This window comes from Gallinula chloropus (assembly GCF_964237585.1).
Source record: "Gallinula chloropus genome assembly, chromosome: 5".
NCBI lineage: Eukaryota > Metazoa > Chordata > Aves > Gruiformes > Rallidae > Gallinula > Gallinula chloropus.
This window is the reverse complement of record NC_140090.1, coordinates 17,105,333-17,128,128: the sequence shown is the minus strand read 5'-3', so window position 1 is coordinate 17,128,128 and position 22,796 is coordinate 17,105,333. Positions and strand designations below refer to the sequence as shown.

Below are 22,796 nucleotides of genomic sequence, written 5' to 3'. Positions count from 1 at the left end.
GCTCAGCCCCCCGGCTCAGCCCCCCATGGCGGGACGCGCCGGGGGGCTGGGGGGGCCCTCGGCTCGCGGGGCGCGCTCCCCCGCCGCTCCCCAGGGCGCCCCGGGGCTCCGGGGCCGCGGCGGGCGTGGGCAGGGCTCGCCGGGCGAGCGGCGCTGCGCTTCCCGCGGGGCCCGCAGGCACATGGGGAGCCGCGGCCCCCCCCCCGCCGCCCCCCGCCGCCGGTGTCGCCGGGCCGCCGGCGGAGCGGGCAGGGTCGCGGCCGGAGCGCCCCGGGAGCGCTGGGCGCGGAGCGGCGGCGGCGGCGGCTCTGCCTGGGATCGCGCTGCGCCGAGCATTACTCAGCGCCCGGAGCCCGAGTCCCGACACGTCCAGACAGGAGCCCGCGGGGGAAGGACGGGGCAGAGGGTGGCAGCGGGGCGGGGAGCCGGCGTGTCGCACGCAGCCTGGCGGGGAGGGAGCGGGCGGCGGGGGGCGGAGGGGGCTGGGGGTGGGGGTGGGGGGGCGCGGGCAGGGGGGCGGCGTGGGGTGGGCACGGCGTGGGGGAGCGCGCGCGGGGAGTTGGAGGGGGTGTGAGGTGCGGGGGGGAGCGGCCGTAGCGCGGGGAAGTAGGGGCGGCGTGGGGAGAGTGTGCGCGGCGTGGGGGAGCGGGGACGGTGCGTGGGGTACGCGTGCACAGCCCGCGGAGCTGAGGGGCGGGGGGGGGGGGGGGCATGCGCGCAGCGCGGAGGAGCGTGCAGAGGGAGTAGGGTAAGTGTGCGCGGCGGGGTGGGGGGCACGCGTGGTGTGGGGTGAGTGTCCGTGGCACGGGGTGAATGTGCGCAGCGTGGGGACTGCGGGGGGTGCGGGGGGGGGGGGTGCGGGGTGGGGGAATATTCACGGGGACTCGCTTGGGGCAGGGTGCTGTGGGCATGGGGCAAGGGCACGAGGTGGAGGAGTGTGCGTGGAGTGTGGGGCGCTTGGGCACGACGTGTGTGTGGTGTGGGATGGGTGTACACAGAGTGGGGCTGAACGTGCGTGGCATGAGCGTGCTCAGAGTGCTGGTGGTTGCACATGACGTGGGTGAGCGTGCAGGGCGTGCAAGAGCGCGGGTAGCACGGTGAGTGCGCACTGCATGGCTGAGGGTGCAGGGCAGGGGCGAGTGCATAGATTTGGGTGAGCGTGTATGATGCAGGGTCGGTGTGCATGGGGCGTGGGCGAGTGTGTGTAGTGTCATGGAGTGCCCACGAGGCACGTATGGAGCAAGGGTGCATGGCATGGGGCAAGTGTGCCCGGTGCATGGGATGCACGTGGTGCAGGTGAGCATGTGTGGAGCACAGAGAAGGTGTGAGGGTGAGCGTGTGTGGGGTGACTCTGCACAGCCTGGTGTGAGTGTGCCAGGGGTGCGGGGTGAGCGTGCATGAGGTGTGCACAGTGTGGGTGAGCATGGGCAGGGGATGTGCCTGCACTTGGGGCGTGTGGGGAGTACGCAAGGTGTGGGGTGAGCGTGCATGGCATGGGATTTGGGGAGAGTGTGCGTAGTGCAGGGTGTGTGGGAGGGAATGTGTGTGCAGGGGTGAGCACAGGGGGCATTGAGTGAGCAAGTGCAGGGAGAAAGGTGTGTGTCACATGGGATACATGGTGGGAATGAGTGTGCCCGTGGTGTGGGGTGTGCACAGGACGCTGGGGTGCACAGGGGCATCAGGGTGTGTGCAGAGCAGCTGGGGGTGCCTGGCATGACCTGGGGGCTTGCAAAAAGTGTCCATGACAGTGTGAGGCACATGGGTGCCTGCCTGTGTGCCCAGGGGTGTGAGCGTGAATGGGGATGTGATTTTGTGTGCGTGGGCACAGAGCATGGCACATTACAGCTCAGGGAAGCACTGGCCCAGTTTTGGACTCCCCAAGCCCAGTGCCAGCGCCAATGCCTTTGGAGGAGCTGTGCCTCTGGCTTCTCTTGACGGGGCTGCTGAGCACTCCCTGCCTCAGCTTCCCCATGAGCAGTCCCAGGCTGGGCACCCAGGTCATGCTGGTCTCCTTGGCACCATCACACCAGTGCTTGTGTCGCCCTTTCCCTCATAGGGTCCCACTGTGCTGGGGGGGTCTTCCATCTGGGAGCTGTGCAGCCTTGCAGCCTGTCCCTGTGTCCTGCTGCTGCTCCCTTGGGGACAGAGGGTGGCCGTGGGAAAGCCCAGGGTAACTCACTGCACCCCATCTGCCCTGATGCAGCCCCTTCCTGGCTGTGGGGCCGCAGGTGTCCCCTGAGTTTGGGTCCCCACCCTGGGGCTAGGGGACTCCTTTTGGGTGCCGGTGGCTGGGGACAGCAGGCAGTGCCCCCGCAGCTCCCCGGTGTCCCCAGCCGCCGCGGCCTACGCCACGCTGGCGTTCGCGGCACAAACCGCCGTGCGGCAGCTGGCACAGCGCTCTCCCCCCGGGCAGGCACCGCGCGTCTCCGCGCCGGCACGGCACTGCTGACGGGGGCTGCCAGCACCGCTTGCGTGTTGGTTCCTGTTCGCACCAGGGAGGAAAACGCGTTTCCTTTGGGAAATGAGTTGCAATCCGGGGTTGGGCCTGAAGGCTGTGCTGTGCCCCCTGGGGACTCTGGGTGCGGGGCTGGGGGGGTGGCATCCCCACTGAGTTCCCTTTTGCAGGCCTGGGGGTGCAGGCTGTTCTCTTGCCCCTAGTTCCACTCCTGGGCTGGGGACAGGTGGGAGAACTGGCATGGGGCTGGCTTCTACCCTCCAGCTTCCCTGCTCGCACAGCTCAGTGGGATGGGGGTTGCAGACCCCTCGGTCCCGGTGCTCACAGAGAGGTCCCTGGCAGAGCATCCCCTCGGCATCATCGCTCCCATAGCTGCTGCCATCCTGATTTCTTCCACCCCCCTCCCCACCCCCTGCAAAAATGCAGGAGTTTGGTAGTGATGTCAGGGTCCACTCTAGCCACCTTGGCACTGAAGGATGCTTGTCCCTTGGCTGATGTGAGGTGCAGCATCAGGGCTCAGCAGAGTACACCCGGGGGGATTTGGACGGATGACACTCACCAGACCCTAATGTAGGAGCCACTGCTCCTTCCCTCCCCACTTCCTTCCACCCAAGACCCATCTCCCAATCTCCGTACAGGCTGCCTGCACCCCTCTTGGTAGGTGGTGGGGAAGGTGGGGAGCAGCCCCCTCTGCCTGCTTCGGGTGGCCCCTGCTTTCTCAGGCTACCCCAGGCGTTACACTCAAACATGTGCTGCCCTTGTCCTGCACCCACCAGAAGGTGTCCTGGAGGGGAGGGGGGTGTCCTTTTTGGGGTCTCCAGCAGGAGTCTGGCCCCTTCCCACCAGAAGGCAACTCCCACGGCTCCAGGGACCTTGACACCCCACTTCCAGGGGCACAGATGTTCGTGTGTTTGTTAGGACCTCGTGCACAAATAAACGCAAAGGTAAATCAGAGGGGAAGCGCTTTCATCCTCCTCCAGCCCTTAATGACATAATCGCTTCCAAGAGCGGGTGTCTCACTCGCTCACGCACTCCTGCTGGCTTGGGGAGGAGGCCGGTCGCTGCGTCCCACCGTCTCAGCACTCGCAGCGCGGGCAGGCGGGGGAGGACCTGTTCCCTCATGTCCCAGCAGCGTCTCGGGGCTGGAGAGCCAGGTGAGCCCTTCGCTCCAGCCCTTCTTCTGCGTCACACCCACAAAGCCCTTAAGCACAAGATTAAGCATCTGCTGTGGCCCGGGGACCGGAGGCCGATGGGGCAGGATCTGGCCCCTGTGAGCAGGGATGTGTGCAGGTAGGTGTGCGAGGCTAGGGGAGGATGCTCTGGTCCTGTTGGGAGCATCAAGGCTCAGGACAAAAGCTGGGCCCTCTGTGAGCACCATATCTGTCCTTGTCACTGCTACAGCCCCACAGCTGGGGTCACAAGGCCATGGGGCTGTGGGACGTGACACGTCCCAGTGTCTCTCCCACCTACAGCACCCCTCAGCAGCCCCATGCACTGCAGAAGCCGGCCAGGGATGTGGGAAGCACTCAGAACTGGCATGAAGGGCTCTGCTCTCCAGAACCAGGGCTGGAAAGGTGATGGGGGGTCACCGGCACAAGGCACCATGGGGACATCCCTTGGAGCTCCCTTGCCCAAGCCAAAGCACCCAGTCAGTTCCCATCATTCTGCAACTTACATGGTGCCCCAGCATGTTCTTTGTGCAGAGCACTGGGGACGCATCCATCCCTCTTTCACTCCATCCTCCCTTCCGTCCCTCTGTTCCGCTATCCCTCTTGCCACCCCTCAATTTTTACACGCCACCTCCTCCTCCCCACAGTCCCCAGATGCCTGCAGTTTTCCTGCCCTTTTTCCAGTTACCTTGTGCAGATGCAGGTCCTGCCAGCACCCCACACTGCAGGCTCCACATCCCCCAGAGAACTGGGCTGGGTCTTCTGTAGTCATCTCCATCTGGTCACCCTTCCAGCACCTCTCCACACAGCCCACAGCTTGCCAGCATCCCTGCCTTGGGATAAGCAACCTCCAAGCCCTGTGCCTTGGATAATGATGCAGTGGCTTTCATGGGCACTGGACAGAGGGTCTCTGGCATCTCTTTGAAGCAGCAGGTCATCTCTCTGAGGTCCACAGAAGGGAAGAGCAGGGGTCAAGTCCTCTGTGCTGTATCATGCTGCTCCTGCTTGATCTCATGGAATAGCTGCAGGCCCATGGATGGGATGGGGGGACAACATGGGGAGAGATCAGCTGAGCACAGTCCTGGCCACGCTGCAGCCTTCCAGGGGCTCGTGGCTCCTGGGACCACCATATTTAGCCACTTTGTCCAGGATGGGGCAGCTCTGCTAACAGAGCCAAGGTGCAAAGGGAAGCACTGGAGAGCCTGAAAGCATGGTGGAGTGGAAGGATGGACAGAGATATAGAAGCACCAGGACAGACATTTGGTCTGATGCCACTTGGACCTAGAGGGGAAGGGCACTGGGAGCTGGCTGCATGGCTTGCAGCCTGCAAGTATGCAAGCCTGTGAGGAAGAAGAGGAAGGAGAGGTTTGCCAGGAGCCCATGTGGCAAGCTGTGCACCCAGCCTCTGCCATCCTGCAGCGTGGCTCTCCCTGCTCCCCTGCCCAGCAGCACCCACAGGACTGGAGCGACGGCTGCGTGAGTCAGGGCTGGGCGTGGGGTCGGGGCGACCCTGCCTTTCGCAGCAGCGTTAGTCACCGTGCCAAGCTGCCCCAGCCTGGCAGCACCGGACCCCCCAGCATCGCTGCCCTCCCGCTGGCTCACACCCCGACCTGCCCGAGTCTGCTCGCTGTGACTCAGGAGCCAACCGCACGGCCACCCAGCCGGCCCAGCCAGTCTTCCTGGCTGCCCAGGGCTGGGGCGCTGGCAGGGCCCGGGGCAGCGGGTGCACCCCAGCCCCAGCCCCGGCACTCGGCCACGCTGCACCTCACGTTGGGGCGGAGAGGCAGGATCCAGTCACCTCCAGCCACCCACGGGAGCATCCTCGCATTGAGGCAGAGCTCCCTCCCTTCCTCATCCTCCTCACAGCACCCATCAGTGAGTGCCAACAGGGAAGGGGTTGGAGCCCCGCTGTGGCACCATCCCATGAAAGCCTCCAATGCCGGGGCAGGGGCGGGCCCCCCAACTGTGCTGCCTCCCCCACAGCACAGGGACTGGCTGTGCAGGGGACACCCATGGCAGAGCAGCCTCTGAGCTGGCTGAAGTGCTCGTGTGACGGAGATGGGGGCTCCCAGACCTTGTACTGCCTCTGGCAAGAAGAGTGCATCCCCAAAGGGCCAAGCCTCCAGCTGGGGTGGTGGTGAGGGGGTGGCTGGATCAGGACCAGCCAAGCACGACTGTGCGGTGTTGCCACCAGCAGCTACCCCCCAGCATGGCTCCAGGGATGGGTGGAGGGTGCTGGTCCCCATGGGAGGTGAGCAGGTCAAGAAGTCAGCTCATTATAGAGTGAATAATGAGGCCATGGGAGTGGGGGGGATTTGGATAAGGTGATGCATTGGTAGTTAAAACCAGGACCCAGGGATGGGGGGTGTGTCTCTGTGGTGTCCCTCTGCTGGGGGTCTGAAGGGTACCCTGGGGTACCCCACTCTCTGCCAGCCTGCAGAGCCCAGCACTCTCACAGATGCTGCTCAGCGTGCACCATGCACACTGGTGTGGCCAGCCCTGGCATTCCAGGGCAGCATGGACAGAGCAGGGGCCAGACACCAGAGGGGCTCAGGGGAAGTAAGGCTGGGGCGGCACAGCCCTCAAATTCACAGGCAGCATTTCCAGTGTGCCTGGGGGTCCTTGCTCAGCCCATGTCCTGCCCGTTGAGGGCTCATGGCCACTGTCTGCACCCTGCTTTGCGTGCCCCAGGTTTCAGCACATTCTGTTGACTGGATGCTTGAAGATGTCACAGCAGGGCCAGCCTGGATGCCCCACCCTGCGCCCAGCACTCATGTTCCCCCTGCCAGAGCCAGCCACCCCAGTCACCAGGGGACAGGGCAGAGCTGGGAGCAGGGGTCTGGGGTGGGTCAGCAGAGCCCCATGGCAGGCAGAGACACGCCGGACCCTCCTGGGCAGATCAGGGTGGACGTGACACCGTGGCTGCAGGGTGACATCTGTCACCGGGAGCTGGAGTGGGGACAGGAGGACAGTTGCAGGCAGCTCCCTGGAGGGAGCAGCAGAGTCCCAAGAGCCGGGCTGGGCAGGCGGGAGCCCTGACCGGGACCCAGCCCCACCGGCCCGGCAGCCCCTCCGCTCCACACCCAGCAGGCAGAAGGGCCACAGCCGTGAGAAGGGGATTTGTCAGAGGTTTCGGGTGCTGCTGTCCGAGCCTTCCCTCGGCTGAGCTGGTGTCCGGGTTCCTCAGCCTCCCGCTCACAGGACTGTCTGCATTACTCCCAATTTTCCTAAAAAGCTGCGCTTTTTTTTTGGCAAAAACATCCTGGTTTTGGTTCCAGTCCAGAAGGATTTTTATTTTTATTTTTATTTTCAGGTTTGATTGAGTTGATCTGCCCGGCTGCTTGAAGGGGAAATTGTGCTCTCCCCATTGGAAAGAAATAAATAACAAACCAAAGCCATTAATGTAACAGGGCTTTGGGATTCCTCACTTTGGGATTCTTTGCTTTGGTTTGGTTTTTTTTCCCCCCAGATATTGTAAACTTCCTCTTTTTCCCTTGGGAAGATCCCGCAAGTTTTGAGAAGTGACCCGCCCAGCGCCCGGGGCCTGGACTCCACACGCACACCCAGACACGTACAGCTACCCCCACACCCCCCCACCACCCCCCCCCCCCCACCGCCTCCCCGGCCCTGGACTCTGCAACTCCCCATCGCACCCCCTTGTGCACCCCTGGCTCCCACCAGCCCTCCCGCTCCCCGGGCCGGGCGCTGCCTGAGCACTGCCCTCAACTCAAGAGTGTGGGGCTGAGAGTTTGGGAGGGACCTGGGGAGGGGGGCTTATACACACCCCCACACACGCTCCCACGCCCTCCCTCCCAAGTACCATCCCACGCACCCCCACGCACCCAAGCGCCTGAACACAGCCACCCCGCACCCCCATGAGCCCCCGTGCACCCCCGCATCCGCGCAGCCCCCTGCACATGCCCCATGCGCACCCCCATACACTCCCCTCCCGTACCCACCCCCACGCAAACTCCCCAGCCATCCCATTCCCCCCCCCTACTCCCCCCCCGCAGATCCCCGTACACCCACACCCCCCCCTCCCGCACTCACTCCCCACGCTTCCCATGCACACACACAGACACACGGGCACCCCCATGCCCACTCCCCACGCTCCCCATGCCCCCCTCCATCCCCCCGCGGCCCGGCGCCATGCCCCCCCCCCCCCCCGGCACCCCCAGCCCCCCCCCCCCCCGCCGTGCCGTACCGCAGCTCCCCCTGGCGGCCGCCCGGCGCCGCGCCGGCCGCCCCGCCCCGCATCCCGGGTTGCCACGGCGACGGAGGGGATGCTTCGCCCCCCGGGCTGGGGGCTGCGGGGTCTTGAGGGTTTTTAGCGGGCTCCTATGGGTATGGAGAGCTGGGGGGATGTAGGAATTCCTGGCTTGTAGGAATGTGGGGGTCTCCCGGGGAATTGTTAGGGACCTGGCGGGACTGCTAGGAGCATGAGGGGCTCCTGGGGCCTGCTGGGGCGCTTCTAGGAGTCTGGGATGGGGTCCTATTGGATGGGGAGATCTTAGGGAGCTCTCGAAGTCCTGAGGAGCTGGGGGGACTGCTAGGGGGCTGGGAGATAGATAGGAGGTTCTGATGGCTGTTCAGCCCTCTGCAGACCTCTGGTCCAGACACTGCCCGGCTACCATCATCAACTATCTATGCCAGGGCCCCTCCTGGCTACCAAGAGAATGGGTTTGGCTCTGACAGCTCAGGACCAGCAAGGACTTGGCGGCCTCCCCCCAAAAGCTAACCCTCCTCCACGGTTGGGCAGGATGTTTGGAGATATCCTGAAGGTGCAGAGGAGTCACCCCACCTGCTCAGCCTGTGAAATGAGTCCCCACACTGCCCAGCACTCGACCCCTGCATCTCTGCAGCCACCCTCCTGCAGGACCCTCCTGCACCCACCCGTGTCCTTTCTGCCCCAGATACATCTGCACACAGTCAGGCACGTGCAAACCTGCTCACACACAGGCACACACAGGGACCTGTCACCAGCACACACGCTGCCAGCCTGCTGTGTGTTCTTAGACACACATGGGCACATGTGGGCCAACTTATTTTGCACACCCACGGGGGCTCACACGCACAGTGATGGGCACACACGCAAGCTCACACACGCACGTTGGGTTGTGAACACGCAGAGACGTGTTACCTGAACAACGAGCTGCTTGCATGCACAGGTACCTTCACCCACACCCACCCAGCCCCGCTCACACCCACCCATGTGTTCCCACAGGTGGGTGCGTGGTTGGGAGTTCCTGGGAGCCCCGTGCACCTCCCCTCTCCCAGCACAGCTGTGGGCAAGCCAGGAGGAAATTTCCAGCTGCGAAGCGGCAGCTGACAGATTTAGAGGCTCCCGCCCCAGCGCTCACTGGGCCAAGTTAATGGTTCACCAGCACCCTGCTCCCCCTGCCCTTCCCCGCTGGCTGCTCGGGGTGGGTGAGGAGGTACCCGCTGGTGGGCATCACGCTGCTGATGCTCCCCTTGCCTTGCGGTGTGCCCGGTGCTGTGAGCTCTGCTCCTGCCCTAGCTGGCACTACCCAGCACCCCTGCCAAGAACCCGAGTAGCCCTTTTGCAGAGAGGTGGATGAGCAAAGTCCCTGTGTCTTGCGCTGCTACAGTGTGGTGCCCAGGCGTGGCAGCAGCCAGGCTCTGGCTCTGCTGACACTATGGGGGCTCCTTTGCCCAGTGTGGCATTGCCAGCCATGTGGGTCCCCTCTGCAGTTACCTAAACTACAGGGTAAAGCTGGAGGAACTAGTTCTTCCCAGCTCCCTGCAGCATGGGAGAGAACCCCTTGGAGACCCCTGGAACCCCTACAGCAGAGGGATGGCACCCTGCCCAGCTAGGCAGCCAGGCTGGTGGCTGTTCCTCACCCTGTGTTTGCCCACGAGATGCGCAGGCTTATCAGGTTACCAAGACATGCCAGGCACCATGCCAGCCAGGTGAGGCTGCACGTGGCCCACGGCAGGCCAAGGAATGCCTCGCATGCCACCAAGCCAACAGTGCCAGTGCTACACGGGGCTTCTCCATGCTGGGCCTCATGGTGGGGACTGCAGAGATGGTGGCTGATGGTGGTGGGAAAAGAAGATGCTTTCAGGAAACCCACAGCCCAATACGGCGGTGTCAGGGCAATCAGCAGTACCTCCAGGGCAAGGGGTGACCAGAGAGAACTACGGATTGCAGTTTGTTGCAGATATTCCAGGTGGTGGGACACAAATGGGCATCTCCAAGTGATGGTGGCCATGGATGATGGGAGAAGAGCATCCACCCACCCTGAGGAATGCAGAGTGGGGCAGGAGAGTGCTCGCCCTCATCCACACTCATCTTCTGGCTTTTCAAAAGTGAAGAAAAGCAAAAAGTAGATGAAAACTGAGCTGGGCTCTGCCACGGGTCCCAGCACAGCCGGTACGAACAGGGGAGTCCATCTGACTGGGTCTCATGGCCAGGGCGGGATGGTTCTCCAGCCCATCCCTTCCTTTTACGGGTGTCAGTGCTTCCCAGCCCTCCCCAGGAAGTGCTGCAGCACACTGGCTTTAAATAGCTTTATTAGTGGAAGCTCTGTGCCAGCAGCCCCCACTGTGGAGGCCGGGGGGATGCCAGGCAGCCCCACGCCATCCCCCAGCAAAGCTGGGGCTCCCCAAGGCGCAGAGCTGGGCTCCCCCCACTGTCCCTGCCACTGGCTCAGCCTGTATCCATCCCGGGGCAGGGAAGGGGGGCAGAAGCATGAGCTTGGAGGTGGCCTCCCGAATTGTCCTCACCTGACCCCGGGCTGTCAGACGCAGAGGCTGAGCTCCTGACGGACGGAGCACTTGCGGCACTGCACCACGCAGCACCAGTGGAAGCGGCAAAGGCAGTTCTCCTCCAGCACCACCGTCTCGTCCCGGTGCCCTCGCCCGCAGCACAGCAGGTCGCACCCGCTCGTGTCCATGGCCGTGCTGTTGCAGACGCGGCCCCGGGTGCCCAGCGAGCCCGTCTTACGGTTAGCCGAGCAGAAATCGGGCGAGTCGGCGGAGTAGATGAGGTCCTGCTTGTCCGGAGGTTTGATGTTGTCGCCCACGGGGATGAGGGTTTTCCCGTCGTTGCCCCCCATCACCTTGAAAGCCCCGTTGAAGCGCTCAAGCAGGCGGTCCCCCACCTCACGGAAGTGGGGCATCTTCCGCCAGCAGGTCCGCAGGGTGCAGGAGCCCGACAGCCCGTGGCATTTGCACTCTGTCCTCATGTAGCTGCGCACCGCCTGGGAAAGAGACAGCCACGCTCAGCCACCAGTCCCCTGCCTCCCTGCCCAGCATCCCCACCCTGCCCAGCATCCCCAGCCAAATCCCTGCCTCTTGGTACTGGCCTGGCCCAGGGGAGGGTGCTGGGGGGAGGTATGGGGGGGGAGGACGGAACAGCAATGCATTCATGAAGCACATGCAAAGGGCTCGTTAAAGATGCTGGTCCATATTTCACCCAAACTTGGTGCAGGTATATGGCTTGGAGGAGATAAAGGTGGAAGGCTGAGCTGGGTAAGGGTGTTGTGGGGGGGTTGATGCCTGGAGGAGGGTGGGGACTGCAGGGGCCTTACCAAGCGCCCGGCCTCGTTGTTGTGCAGGTCGATGAGAGCTCGGATGTCGTTTTTGCCTTTCTTGCTCTTGGCATCCATGAACTGCTGGGATTTCTCGTAGCCAAACTGCACGTCGTCCCCACAGCCCCCCCACTCCCAGGCTGTGCCTTCAGTGCCCGGACCCGCTGTGGGCGAGGGGGGAGCCCGGCTCCGTGTCAGCTCGCAGCCACACTGCAGCAGCTCGCCCATGCTGCAGGCCTGGGTGATGGCGTGGCTCACCCCGGCCGCCGTGATGGCGTACACGAAGGCTGTCTCACGGATATCTGCAGGGGAACAGCCAGGGACAGCAAGCCAGGTCAGCTCTGGCAAAGGCTCTGCAAGGAAACATCCCACCACTGGCACCCCATGGGTCCTCCCCTTCTTCTCCTTCCTCTCTGCTCTGTGATGCTCCCCGTCTGATGCACCCACCCAAAGTGGGCTTCCTGGGGGGGGGGGGGGGGGGGGGGCAGTAGCTGTCTCTTGCAAGCAGACATGCAGAATTTGGGGGATGGACAGGCCCTGCCAACATTCCTCCATCTCAGCTGTAGGTCCATAGAATCATAGAATCATAGAATGGTCTGGGTTGGAATGGACCCCAAGGATCATAGAGCTCCAACCCCCCTGCCACAGGCAGGGACACCAACCTCCAGCCTGGATCTACACAAGATTGCCCAGGGCCCCATCCAACCTGGCCTTGAACACTTCCAGGGATGGGGCATCCACCACCTCTCTGGGCAGCCTGTTCCAGGACCTCACCACTCTCTCTGTAAAAAACTTCCTCCTGATATTCAATTTAAACCTTCCTTCCTTTAGCCTTAATCTGTTCCCCCTTGTCCTGCCATTGTCTACCCTGTTTCTCTGCTCCCTTCAGGTACTGGAAGGCTGCAATGAGGTCCCCCCACAGCCTTCTCTTCTCCAGGCTGAACAAGACCAGTTCTTTCAGCTTCTTTGTAGGGGAGGTGCTCCTGCCCTCTAATCATCTTTGTGGTTCCTCTGAACCCTCTCCAACAGTTCTACATCTTTCTTGTATTGGTGGCCCCAGACCTGGACACAGGACTCCAGATGGGACCTCACGAGGGCAGAGTAGAGAGGGACAATCACCTCCCTGTCCCTGTTGGCCACCCCTCTTCTGATGGAGCATCCTTGAAAGGCTAGGTGCTGCCCCATGGAAAAGAGGGGAGCTCAGGGAGCCAGTGCTGGCTGCAGGCAGGGTTGTCCTGGGCAACCAGGTGATACCCACACCTTCCTCACACCACCCTGCTGTGTCCCTCTGAGCAGTAAAAATCCCACCCCCGGCTGCAGGCTGGCACCTGGAGCGAAGGACTGTGAGGAACACCACAGGTGCCATTCACCCCTCTGTGAAATGAAGCTGTGCTGCCCGCTCTCCTCCGGTACCTGCTTTGCCACAGGGTGCTGCCCGCCCCCCTCCCTCCGCCGGCACAGCCTCCACCCCACAGGATTATTTATTATTAGTATTTGCTCCTGTCTCTCTCTGCTCCGGGACACGAATTCCAAGCATCCTTCCCCTGCCCAGACCTGCCGTTCACAGCCGCAGCCAGCGGGAGATTCTGGCAGCGGGGGCGCGGCGCCCTGCTCGGGGGGCTCCCGCGCTCCCCCCACCCCTGTGCCAGGTGAACCCTTGCCCACCCAAATGCCAGGGCAGGGCTGGCCCAGGGTAGTGACGTACAGGAGGTGTGTGGGGCTTGGGGACAGGGGGAAGGTGTGTTTTGGGGGGTGCCCCTGTCCCTCAAGCCTCCCGCACTCTGGGGGGCTGTAGGAAGAGGGGCTCCTGCACACTGGCTCCACGAGCGGAACCTCCACAAGCCCACACAGCACCTGCTTTCCACTGGTGCTGGTAGGAACTGGGCACACCAGTGCCTCGCCAGCAGTGCCAGCCTGGAGACAAGTGTCCTCTGCCCTGGCCCTTCTGCCCCCCGAAAGCCACAGGACCACCCGCCTGCTCCCACCTGGGACCACAGAGCCCTCAGCAGGCAGCCCACAGCTGGCAGAGCTCCCCACATCACCCTGCCAGCCGGAGTGCCACTCCTCTGACAGCTCCTCAGACACACAGCTGCCCCCTCACCAGCCTGCCCTGGCACGTCGAGGGAAGGGGGGATGGCCACAACTGCTCTGGGGAAGCCATGGCTGGGAACTGGAGCTTGCTGTAGCATCCTTGGAAAGAGGAGGCTGTTGGATGGCACCTGGGAACCCCAAAAACTCTGGGATGGCTTGTGCAGTCCCTGTAGGCTTGCAGGGAGGCTGGTGCCTGCTGGATCTCTGCTTCTGACACCCACGATGCAGCCCAGAGGACCTCCATGCAGCTAGCTGGGATGTCCTATGTCCTCAGCGTGTCAGGTGGTCCCAAACTCAGCACTGTCCCCAAGGCAATGTTCATCTCCACTGTCCCAGGAGTGAGGTTGGGCCAACCAGGGCTCCTTCAGCATCCCCATGCGTGATGTACCTGCATCTCCTCCAACTAGACCTGCCCCCCAGGTACCCAACAGCTGACACCAGCATCACCCACTCACTGTCAGCTCTGTCCCCTCGCTCTGCCCCTGCTCTGGCTTTGATGCAGCTGGGCTGGGCTTGGACCGCTGCATCCCCCTGGCTGGGACCTGCCCATCCCTCCCTGCTACCCCACTTCTGTTCCTCAGGGTGATATCAGGGTGCCCCTCAGGGTGACATCAGGGTGTCCACCCAGTGATGCAGAGATGAGGAGAGAGCACTCCCCTCCTCTGCTCCCTGCAAGGCCAGGAGGAGGGAGATGCAGGGCACCCATGGGGCAACTCCCAGTGGCTGTGTGCTGCCTCCCACCTGGGCCCCTTCCCCCAGCACACCCCGGGGTCCTGGGGGAGCAGTAAATCACTGCCAGACGAGGGTGCATTCTTGGGCTTTGTGAAGCCCCGCACTGTCTGGGAGCATCGTTAATTGCTTCATTACAACACGGGGAGACATGTCCCAGCAGTAAAACCTCAGCATGACTGCACAGGGGAGCACTGAGCAAGCCCCTCCATGTACACACACACACACGTTTGCACACCCAGACTCCACTCTAGGAGCACAGGGGAGGCATGTTGCCGGGCAGCTGGAGGCTGTGGTTTGCTTTTCAGGAGATGGGAAGCCGAGGAAGCACTGGCCTTACCCTGCTGCAGGATCTTGCCGAAGTACTTGCTGTGGCTGGTGCAGTTCCAGCGGCGGAAGCGAAATTGGTACTGGCACTCCCGGACGCCCAGCTTGGTGCCCTTGGCCACCTCCTGCACAATCTCTGGCTCCAACTGGCACAGCTCCGCCTGCTTCCCCGCCAGCCGCTTCGTCTTGCGGCAGATGCTGTTGGGGTCCATGACCAGGGGGCTCCCCACTGCCCTGCAGGAGGGACAGTGAGCACAGCAAAACCAGCACCTGAGCCAGGGGGGCACCAGGGTGGCACGGCCAGACCTGCTTCCAGGGACAGAGCGAGGTCGCAGGGCGATGCCAACTCAGTGCTGAGCCTGGGTGAGACGGGGACAGGGAGGGGGATGCAGGGAGGGCAGGGCAAAAAGTATGGGTGGCTCCTATGTGTCAGGGGACACCTTGCCCTGCCCAGCCAGTTGGGGAACGGGGGAGATCCCCAGCCATGCAGCTGGCTGGAGGATGCTGGCACATGCCACTCAATGCCTCGAAGCCCCTGAGGACATCCCTGGGGGTGATGGTGGTGTCCCTGTTGGGAGGGAACAGAGACACTGTGCTGCTCAGCACCTGCCTTGGTCTGGCACTGACCTGGCACAGCCCTGGCCATCACAGTATGTCCCATGCTGAGCACAGCTGCAGCACCCAGAGCCCTGAGGACGCAGCAGTGACCTCACCAACGCTTCCCATGCACCTCCCTCTCTCCAGGGGGACTCATGCTTTACCCCGTGGGAGATGAGCAGTGTGACCTTGCCAGTGATAAAGCCCCTTGGCTGCTGGCCAGGCTCCCATGCTCGCCTCCCCTTACCCAGGCATCCTCCCCGGAGGGGGGCAACGGAGCCGTGCGTGGGCGCGGGTGTGCGCGGGAGGGATGCAGGTGGCATCCACAGCCCTGCCGATGCCAGCGCGGGAGGGCAAGTCTTGGCTGGGCCTGTGCCAGCGGCAGCTCCTCCTCACCAGCGTAGCTGGAGCGAGTTGCCTGGCTCCCCGGGCTGGGAGGCACAGCCTGAGCGCCGCACCACGCTCCCCGGCGTGCTGCTGGCTACAGAAACTCCTGTACTTTCCCCACACATTTTGCCTGGAGTGCCCTCCGTGGCACACGGCTCGTGCAGCTGCGCAGCCTGCCGGCGCCGTGCCCCGTGCCAGGGCGGGCGATGCTCCAGCTCTGCCGCGGGCAACGCCGGAGCTGCAGCGGGCAGAGGGCAGGCATGCCGCACCGACAGCCTCCCGCCCGTGCCGCCCATCCCACGGCACACAGACCGCGTGGCCACGGCCCACGCAAATTTAGCGTGCCCCAAACACGGCCCCACTCAGCCCCCAGCACCGCTCCAGCAGGATCAGAGCTTGTTCTGCTCGGTAACGCGATGTTCCTGGCTGTGGATGCCCACGGAAGCCCAGGGCTGGACTCAGAATCTCCCAGTCCTCAGATGTCCGAGGACAGCGAGGCCACGAACCCTGGGGTCCCCAGGGGAGCAGTGAGGGTGCTGCCGGCATCCCTGCTCGCTGGGGAGCTCCGGCTGCACTGCAGCTTCCAAACCCAGACCTTTATAGTCTGGCCAAGCCCCAGGGGCTTGAAATTCACAAGCTGAGTCTCAGTGTTTAACTATGTTCCGGGTTTCCTCTTCGCTCTTGCACAGCTGGGGGGCTGTGCTCAGGAGACCAGCCTGCAGGACTTCGGTCGCCACCCCACCCCAGGTGCAGACCCCTTGTGAGCCCCTTGTTTGAAGCTTGAGGTCCTGCCAGGGTCCCCCTGCCCCACATCAAGCTCCCAAGATGCCCAATCTCCTGCCCTCCAAACCCCAGTTGAGTTTGGAGAGGACATGCCCTCTCTCATAGCCTGAAAAAAGAGACCTTATGCTTTGGTTGGAGGTTTAAGAGTTAAACAGCTCAACTGAGAGATGAAGCCTGGAATGGTGACCGTGGGGGAGGAGGGGTGGGGGAAGAAACTGAGGCAAACCCAAACTGCTGCTTGGGAGCACCCATCTCCCTTTGCTCCCCCCAGGTCGGTTTCCCCTCTGCATCAGCATCCCACTGCGTGATCTGTGGGTGCCTCTGCTAACCGACGAGGCAGCTGGGGAAGAATAGTGGGGCCGTGGCTGGGCTGGCACGGGTCCCCCATCAATGGGGAAACTGAGGCCCATGTGAAAAGCCACCAGGAGCCTGTCCAGTCTCATCCTACGACGACCACATGAGGATCCAAGCCTCCATGCCAGGCTCCAACCTCACCCTCTTCAGGGACCGTGGGCTCTTGACATCCCCAACAGGATGGCGGTCGGGATGGCGGTAGTTTGGCTGCCTGCTCCGGCAGGGTGGGGAAGAAGAGGAGCCGGGATGGGACTTTCATTAAGAGACGACTCTTTGTACTCGTATAAAAACGATGCGCCAGCCCCCCGGGGCCCTCAGATCAAATGGTGAACTGTGGCTCACCCCAGCCCACCGGATCAGGCCGGGAAGAAGAGCTCAGCCCCGCGGGGCTGGGGGGGGTGGGGGGGGGGCGGCAGGCAGCTCGCCGGCACCGCGGGGGTCCCCACCCATGGCCCAGGCAGCGGCACAGGCAGCGGCACAGGCAGTGGCTCGCAGGCCGTGCCGGCGAGGCGTGGGGTGGGCTGCCTAAGTCCGGTGCAATGTTAATTTCCGCTGGGCTCTGCTTTCTGGCACGGGGAGGCTGACGGGAGCCCAAGAGCTGTTTTGCTTTGGAGGGGTTGGGGGGGGGGGGTGGGGGGGGGGGGGAGACAAGGGCAAGAAAAATGCTGCCAAACTGCTACCGCTTTGGCAAGGGCTCCGGCGCGGGGCCCAGATCTGCCTGAGCTTGTCCTGCTCCAAGGCCTCCCGCATCTACAATTAAGGTGCCCCACCTCTGCCGCCGGGCACTCCTCCCCCTGCCCTGGTGAAGGAACCGGGTCGCCAGCCGGTCCCCCCCCCCCAATTTGCCCGAGGGACCCCAGCCCCTCCACCACCTCCTGCCTGGCAGCCCCCGGGCTGGGCTCAGTGCCTCTGCAGCATCCCTCCCGCCTGCCCCCAGCGCCCATCACCTGCTGCCAAAACTGTGGCCAGCTGGCTGCTGCCTCACCCTGAAAGGAGCCAGGCCGATAAGCTTTGCTTTCTGCCGTGATTCCCAGCACCCCCTTGCAAGGGAAACAACCTCCATTGCTGAAAGGGAAAACTGAGGCACGGGAGAGGAGCTGCAGCCTGCCACCAGCCCACTGCTGTCACCCCTTCAGCTGAGGGAGCCGCAGCCCAAGCTTGGTCTGGGTGACACACAGGAAATGGGAGTCACCGGGGTTTCTGACACAAGCCCTGAGCTCTAGACACTGTCCCTGTGGCAACAGAGCTGGGGGGTCCTAAGAGCTGGGATCACCAGTTTTCTGGCTCAGCTTTTAGTCATGGAGCTTCCAGAATGTCCCTGTACGGTTCTCAGCCAAAACCATAGACCAAGGATTCTGGCACAAGTTCTCATCTCCACCTTGGACATGGGGATGGAGTGGAGCAGGGCTTCTCCTGGCCTCTGCCAGTGGGCCGTGTTCAAGGGGAGCCGGTGGGGCCCTGCTTTGCGGGGAGGCAGTGGTGAGGAAGGGGGTAGTTAGCCTTCACTAAAGGCTGGTGGAAAAATGCCTCCTTTGGTCCGGACAGCCCCAAACGCCTGAAGGATGGCACTGGTTGTGCTATGCCACCTTCATGTGGGACTGGCCGTGTCACCTATTCAGTGCTGCTGCCTGGGCATTCCTGTACAGCTCACCTAGCATCCAGGTCTCCATCCCAGCCCCTGGATACCCTCAGGAGGGGGATGCAGGGTGCTAGGGTGCCCAGCCCATTGTCCCAAGCACACAGGTACTTCTTCACCTGCAGGACACCAGCCCTGAAGAGCTGAGCTTCATCCCTGAGGGGATGGGTCACCCCGCATCCCACCCACTGGTGTCACACTGTGACAGCCCGCCAAGAAACCAGACCCTGTGGAAGCTTTGCTCTGTGCCTCCCACTGGGCCCATCTCTTCCCAAGCCATGCAAACGGGATGAGGAAGGGACACCCATGAATTCTCCCCCACGTGCCTTCCCTTCACACCGTGCAGGCATGCAGGGAGCGCCTGGCCCCTCACCCGGAGCAGTGCGTGGGTGCCGCTGGAGGTGGGTTACTAACCGGGGCAACCAGGTGTGGAAAGCAGAGCAGGAGAAGCACTGGGGTGAGTAAGCAGCAAGTCACTGCCCTGGGGGGGCATGGCTGGGGCTCAGCTGCCAAGCAGCACCCGGGGCACGGAGGGAACAGGAAATGCCACAGGTCAGGGAGAGCAGGGGGACCCCCATTCCTTGCCTCACCCCTCCTCAACAAGGGATCTATGAACATAGCTGGGAAACCACCCAAAGGAAAGAGGATTTGGTGTGGCATGGTGTCAGCCCAGCTGCAGGGTCGTGCCAAGGCTAGGGCTTGTGGGCAGGAACTGCCCAAGCTTGTGCTACTGGGTGGGATGGAGGGAGCATGTGCCCACAGGGGTGGTGGTCCCGAAGCCATGCCCAAGCCCTGGAGGGGCTGGGATGAAAAGAAAGGGGTCCACCTGCCCCTGGTCACTGTTTCCTTCCTCCAGGTGTTGGTGGAGGATGGAGCTGGACTGGCATGAGGGCTGGGCTAGCATATGCCCAAATGCAGGTGCCACACAGGACAGCACGACCCTACAGGTCCCAAACAAACACTGGGGTGTGCCCAGCTCTGCTTAGCACCCTCCTGCACAAGGAGGGGATTTAAAGGGGTCAAGCCTCTGATGCAAAGCCTGGCTGAGCCCTCCAGCTTGGGGCATGTACATGGCAGGGCTGGGCAGCCGGGGCGTCACCATGTGAATGTGGAGGTGTCTGGGAGCAGGGATGAGGCAGGCATTGGGGAAAGCTCAGCTCTTCTCTTTGCAGGAGGACATAAGTAGCTCAGTTCTGGAGCAGGTGCCTCAGAGAGCCCGGGCTCCTGTGCTGGAAGGAGCTTTTCTGCTGGCGTGGTGCTGCTCTGGGGCTGAGGGCATACCTGGTACAGCGGGACAGCCCAGTCTGCTGGGCACATGGGGGGCTGTGGGGTGGCAGGTGTGGGTCAGCAGGTCCAGAGGGTGACTGGTATTGCTCACCCCAAGGCACTCAGGCAGGGCTCCACACCGTGCAGGTGCTGGTCAGGACAGAGGAGCAGAAGGGAAAGCCCCAGAAACCTAGCCAGTGACTCAGGTCCCATGGGTCTGGGACCCTCTCTAGCAGGGGTGCCGCCAGGGGTGCTGGTGTACAGGTCCTCCCTGAGCATCTGGGCAGACACCCTCCCAGTGGGCATGTGTGAGAAGGGGACACAGGGTAGGTGGAGCAGAGAACGTCTCACCCAGGATGGTTTTCCCCCTGTCTCTCTCTTCCACCTCCCGACTGCTCTCAGCCATGCCCACAGAGAGCTGATGGGTGTTGGGGCACTGGGGAAGCTGGGCTTTGCTGGCCCACATCCCCACTGTGCCACAGTCCCTGTGAGCACAGTCCAACCACAAACTAAAATTCTGCCCTTAACCCACCCGGAGCTCCTGAGACACCAGGTTTGTCCACCCCATACCCCTGCACCCCCCCAGGCCAGCCAGGGAGCCCCAGGCAGTCCCTACCTGTCCTGCTCAAAGAATCCCTGTTGCACAACGAGCTGGGTGAGAAACATGGAAAAGAGGAAGAAAGAGATCTTACAGGGCTGGTGGAAGCAAGAGGAGCCCGTTTCCTGCAGCCTGACACTAGCCAGAGGACCCACGGTGCCTGAATGACACCTCTATCCCATCAGTGCTGACCATGGCCTGTTCCCCTACACCATGAAAAGGTCTGTGTGTCTGTCTGCCCCTGTCCCTCTGCCTCTTCCTAGACACAGGGGGTACAAGACAGGGTTGACTGTGTCTTAGCCCTCTGGGGACATTGCACCACAATGAGGATGCTTTTTCTCAGGCTACGATGTCATCAGCATGATGTCACACCCAAACCTTTCTCTGAAGATGTGGCAGCCTGCCAGGATCCCAGCAGGCGCCATCACCACCCACAAGCCCTGCTGTGTGGCTGGGCTGGGGACTGTCCCCACCAGGACCCTGCCCCACTGCACCCCACCATCCCACTCCCACAAGTCAGTTTTCTCACCAGCGTGAGAAAGATGCTCAACCAGGCAGCCCCTGCATCCCGCCCCACACAGCCAATGCACCCGTGGGTGGGATGCAGAGGGTGGGTAAAGACCTTCTTTTCCTGCCCAGGGGAGCATGCCCATTTGGCTAAGCACCCACAGGTGCCCCAGGTGAGCGTGCAGAGATGTACAGGTTAAGACTTGCTACCAAGGTCCCTTTGCCTCAGCGACAGGGTCATTAAGAAACAGCTCCACCTGTGTCCTCCAGGAGCCCTGGCACAACACATGGCTGCACCCCCGAGCCTCTCCTCACCAAAAGCAAAATGCACAGACCCCAGCACTGCCCACACCTGAGAGAGGGGACAGGTACTGGGACCAGGCATATGTGGAAGATGCCCATCTTGAGCTGGCTCCAAGCGTTGGGCAGTACCCAGACCTCTCTCCCCCACACAGGAAGAGCTCCCTGGAAGTGAGGGATGATCTCAGCCAGCGGCTGGAGATCCCAAGCTCTGGGGGGAGCAGCTCATGAATCAGCCGGCTTCTCCCATGCGCCATGCCAGGGAGCCCAGCGCATACTTCTGCTGGTGCTGGTGGCCTCATCCACACATCACCTCCTCCCAGCTCGCTGGCTCTGAGCTCTGAGTGAAGCAGAGTGCGTGCTGGTGATCCCCCTGCGGTCGCTACGCTGCCCAGCACATTTGGCTGTGCTGCGTGCAGCTGGTTTATTATTCTTAAATTAAAGGTTCCTTCACTTCTTCCTTTTCAAAAGAAGAAACCCCAGGTTTGACCCCTTGCCCTCCTCTGCCAAATCCTGCTAATCTCCCCAAGCCGGCGCTGCCAGCGCACGCACGGCACAGTCACGGCACCGGCAGGACAGGGCTGGGCAGGAGATGTGGCTCTGAACTGCCAGGGTGGGGGCAGCAGGACCCCAGCACCCCACCCTTGCCAGTCCCCTCTGCCTGCTCCAGAATGGAAGCAAAGTGAGCTCCCACTTCACCCCCTGCCTGCTCCAGCCGTGCACGGGATGGCACCGATGTCCTCAGAGCTGGGGCACAGGGCATGAGTTTGGGGGTGAGGGCTCGCTGTGGGTAGCGATGAGGACGGGGCAGAGAAAGCAGGAAGAGCTGAGGGGGCAGCTGCAAGTGCTGAGCAGCAGTTTGGGAATTGGCCAGGGAAAAAACAGTGGACAAACAGTGCCCCACAGATACCCCAAGGTAGGTGGTGGGGTGTAGGGGGACCCTTGGCACACACCCTGCTCTGACCAGGGCTCTCCCCTCCTCTAGCAAAACTCCAAGGCAAACCCCTCTCGCACCAGCGTCAGCCCCTTCCCCAGCAACAAGCACAGTGCTTGGGCTCCAAGGCCAGACTCTCCGCTGGCGTAAAACCGACCGTACCGGCACCATTTATACCCACCAAGACACCCCCCTGCTTTTGTCCTGCACCCCTGGAACCAGGGTTAGTGAAGGGGATGGAGCAGCAGCATAAATCACTGGCGGGTAGGCAGGGGACCGGGAGGGGAAAGGCTTACGGAGAGCTTTATTTTAGGGGTCAAAAGAGTGTGACAATGTGGAGACGAATAGCCTCAGATAATGAATGATAGCCCGGACGGCACGCCGGGGAGCTGGAATCTAAGCACTTAAAACCGGATAAAGACAGGCTGGGTGAAATTCTTAATAGATTTAAATAGTTCATGTTTCGACAGATACCTGGGCTTTCCAAGGCTGGGTCCCAGCTCTGCGCCTGTAATGAATCCCCCACCCCCTCCGGTATCCTGCAAGGCACCGTCTCTGCCTTTGATGAAGGCACCATTACAAACAAGGGTTTTGTCCCCGCCGCGGCCAGGCCACCACTCCGGAGGGGACACTGTAGGGACCCTTGGGCTTTTAATTAAAGTTGACTTATTGAAAGGGTCTGGAGGTCCCCGCTTCCCCTCCCCTGCCCCAAAGGCGTGAAACCCTCTTTGGCTGTGGGCTTGGGGTGTGGGGAGGCAGGCTGCAGCTCTCTCCACAGGGCTTGGGTGCCCTACACACCAAGGGTGACCCCCCTCCCCAGCCTGCTGTCCCCAACGTGCTTAGGTGCCCAAACCCCAGCCGTGTGTGTGTGCCCCCTGAGCTGGATCCACCTGGCCAGCGAGCAGCGGTCCCCAACCAAGGAGACCTTGGGTGTAGGGAGATTTGTCTCCAAGCTGGGGTGGGGGAACCATCCCCCAGAGCACAAGGGACCCCGCGCACCCCTCTGGCACCCACCCCGGGATGTCCTACTCACCACCAGAGTCCGATGATGTTGGCAGGGCAGAGGAGGATAAAGAAGAGCCCCAGCTGGGTCCGGGAGGAAGGCAGCAT

At 62.6% G+C, this 22,796-nt stretch overlaps 1 protein-coding gene across 1 annotated transcript; it reads right to left on the bottom strand.

The window, feature by feature from the left end:
• Positions 1 to 10,385: 10,385 nt before the first annotated feature.
• On the bottom strand, positions 10,386 to 22,796 carry WNT6 (Wnt family member 6; the record flags this gene model as incomplete). Its single annotated transcript, XM_084265681.1, has 4 exons — positions 10,386 to 10,847; positions 11,178 to 11,479; positions 14,338 to 14,558; positions 22,720 to 22,796. 4 exons carry the CDS (start codon positions 22,794 to 22,796, stop codon positions 10,386 to 10,388), a joined length of 1,062 nt encoding a protein of 353 aa, XP_084121807.1.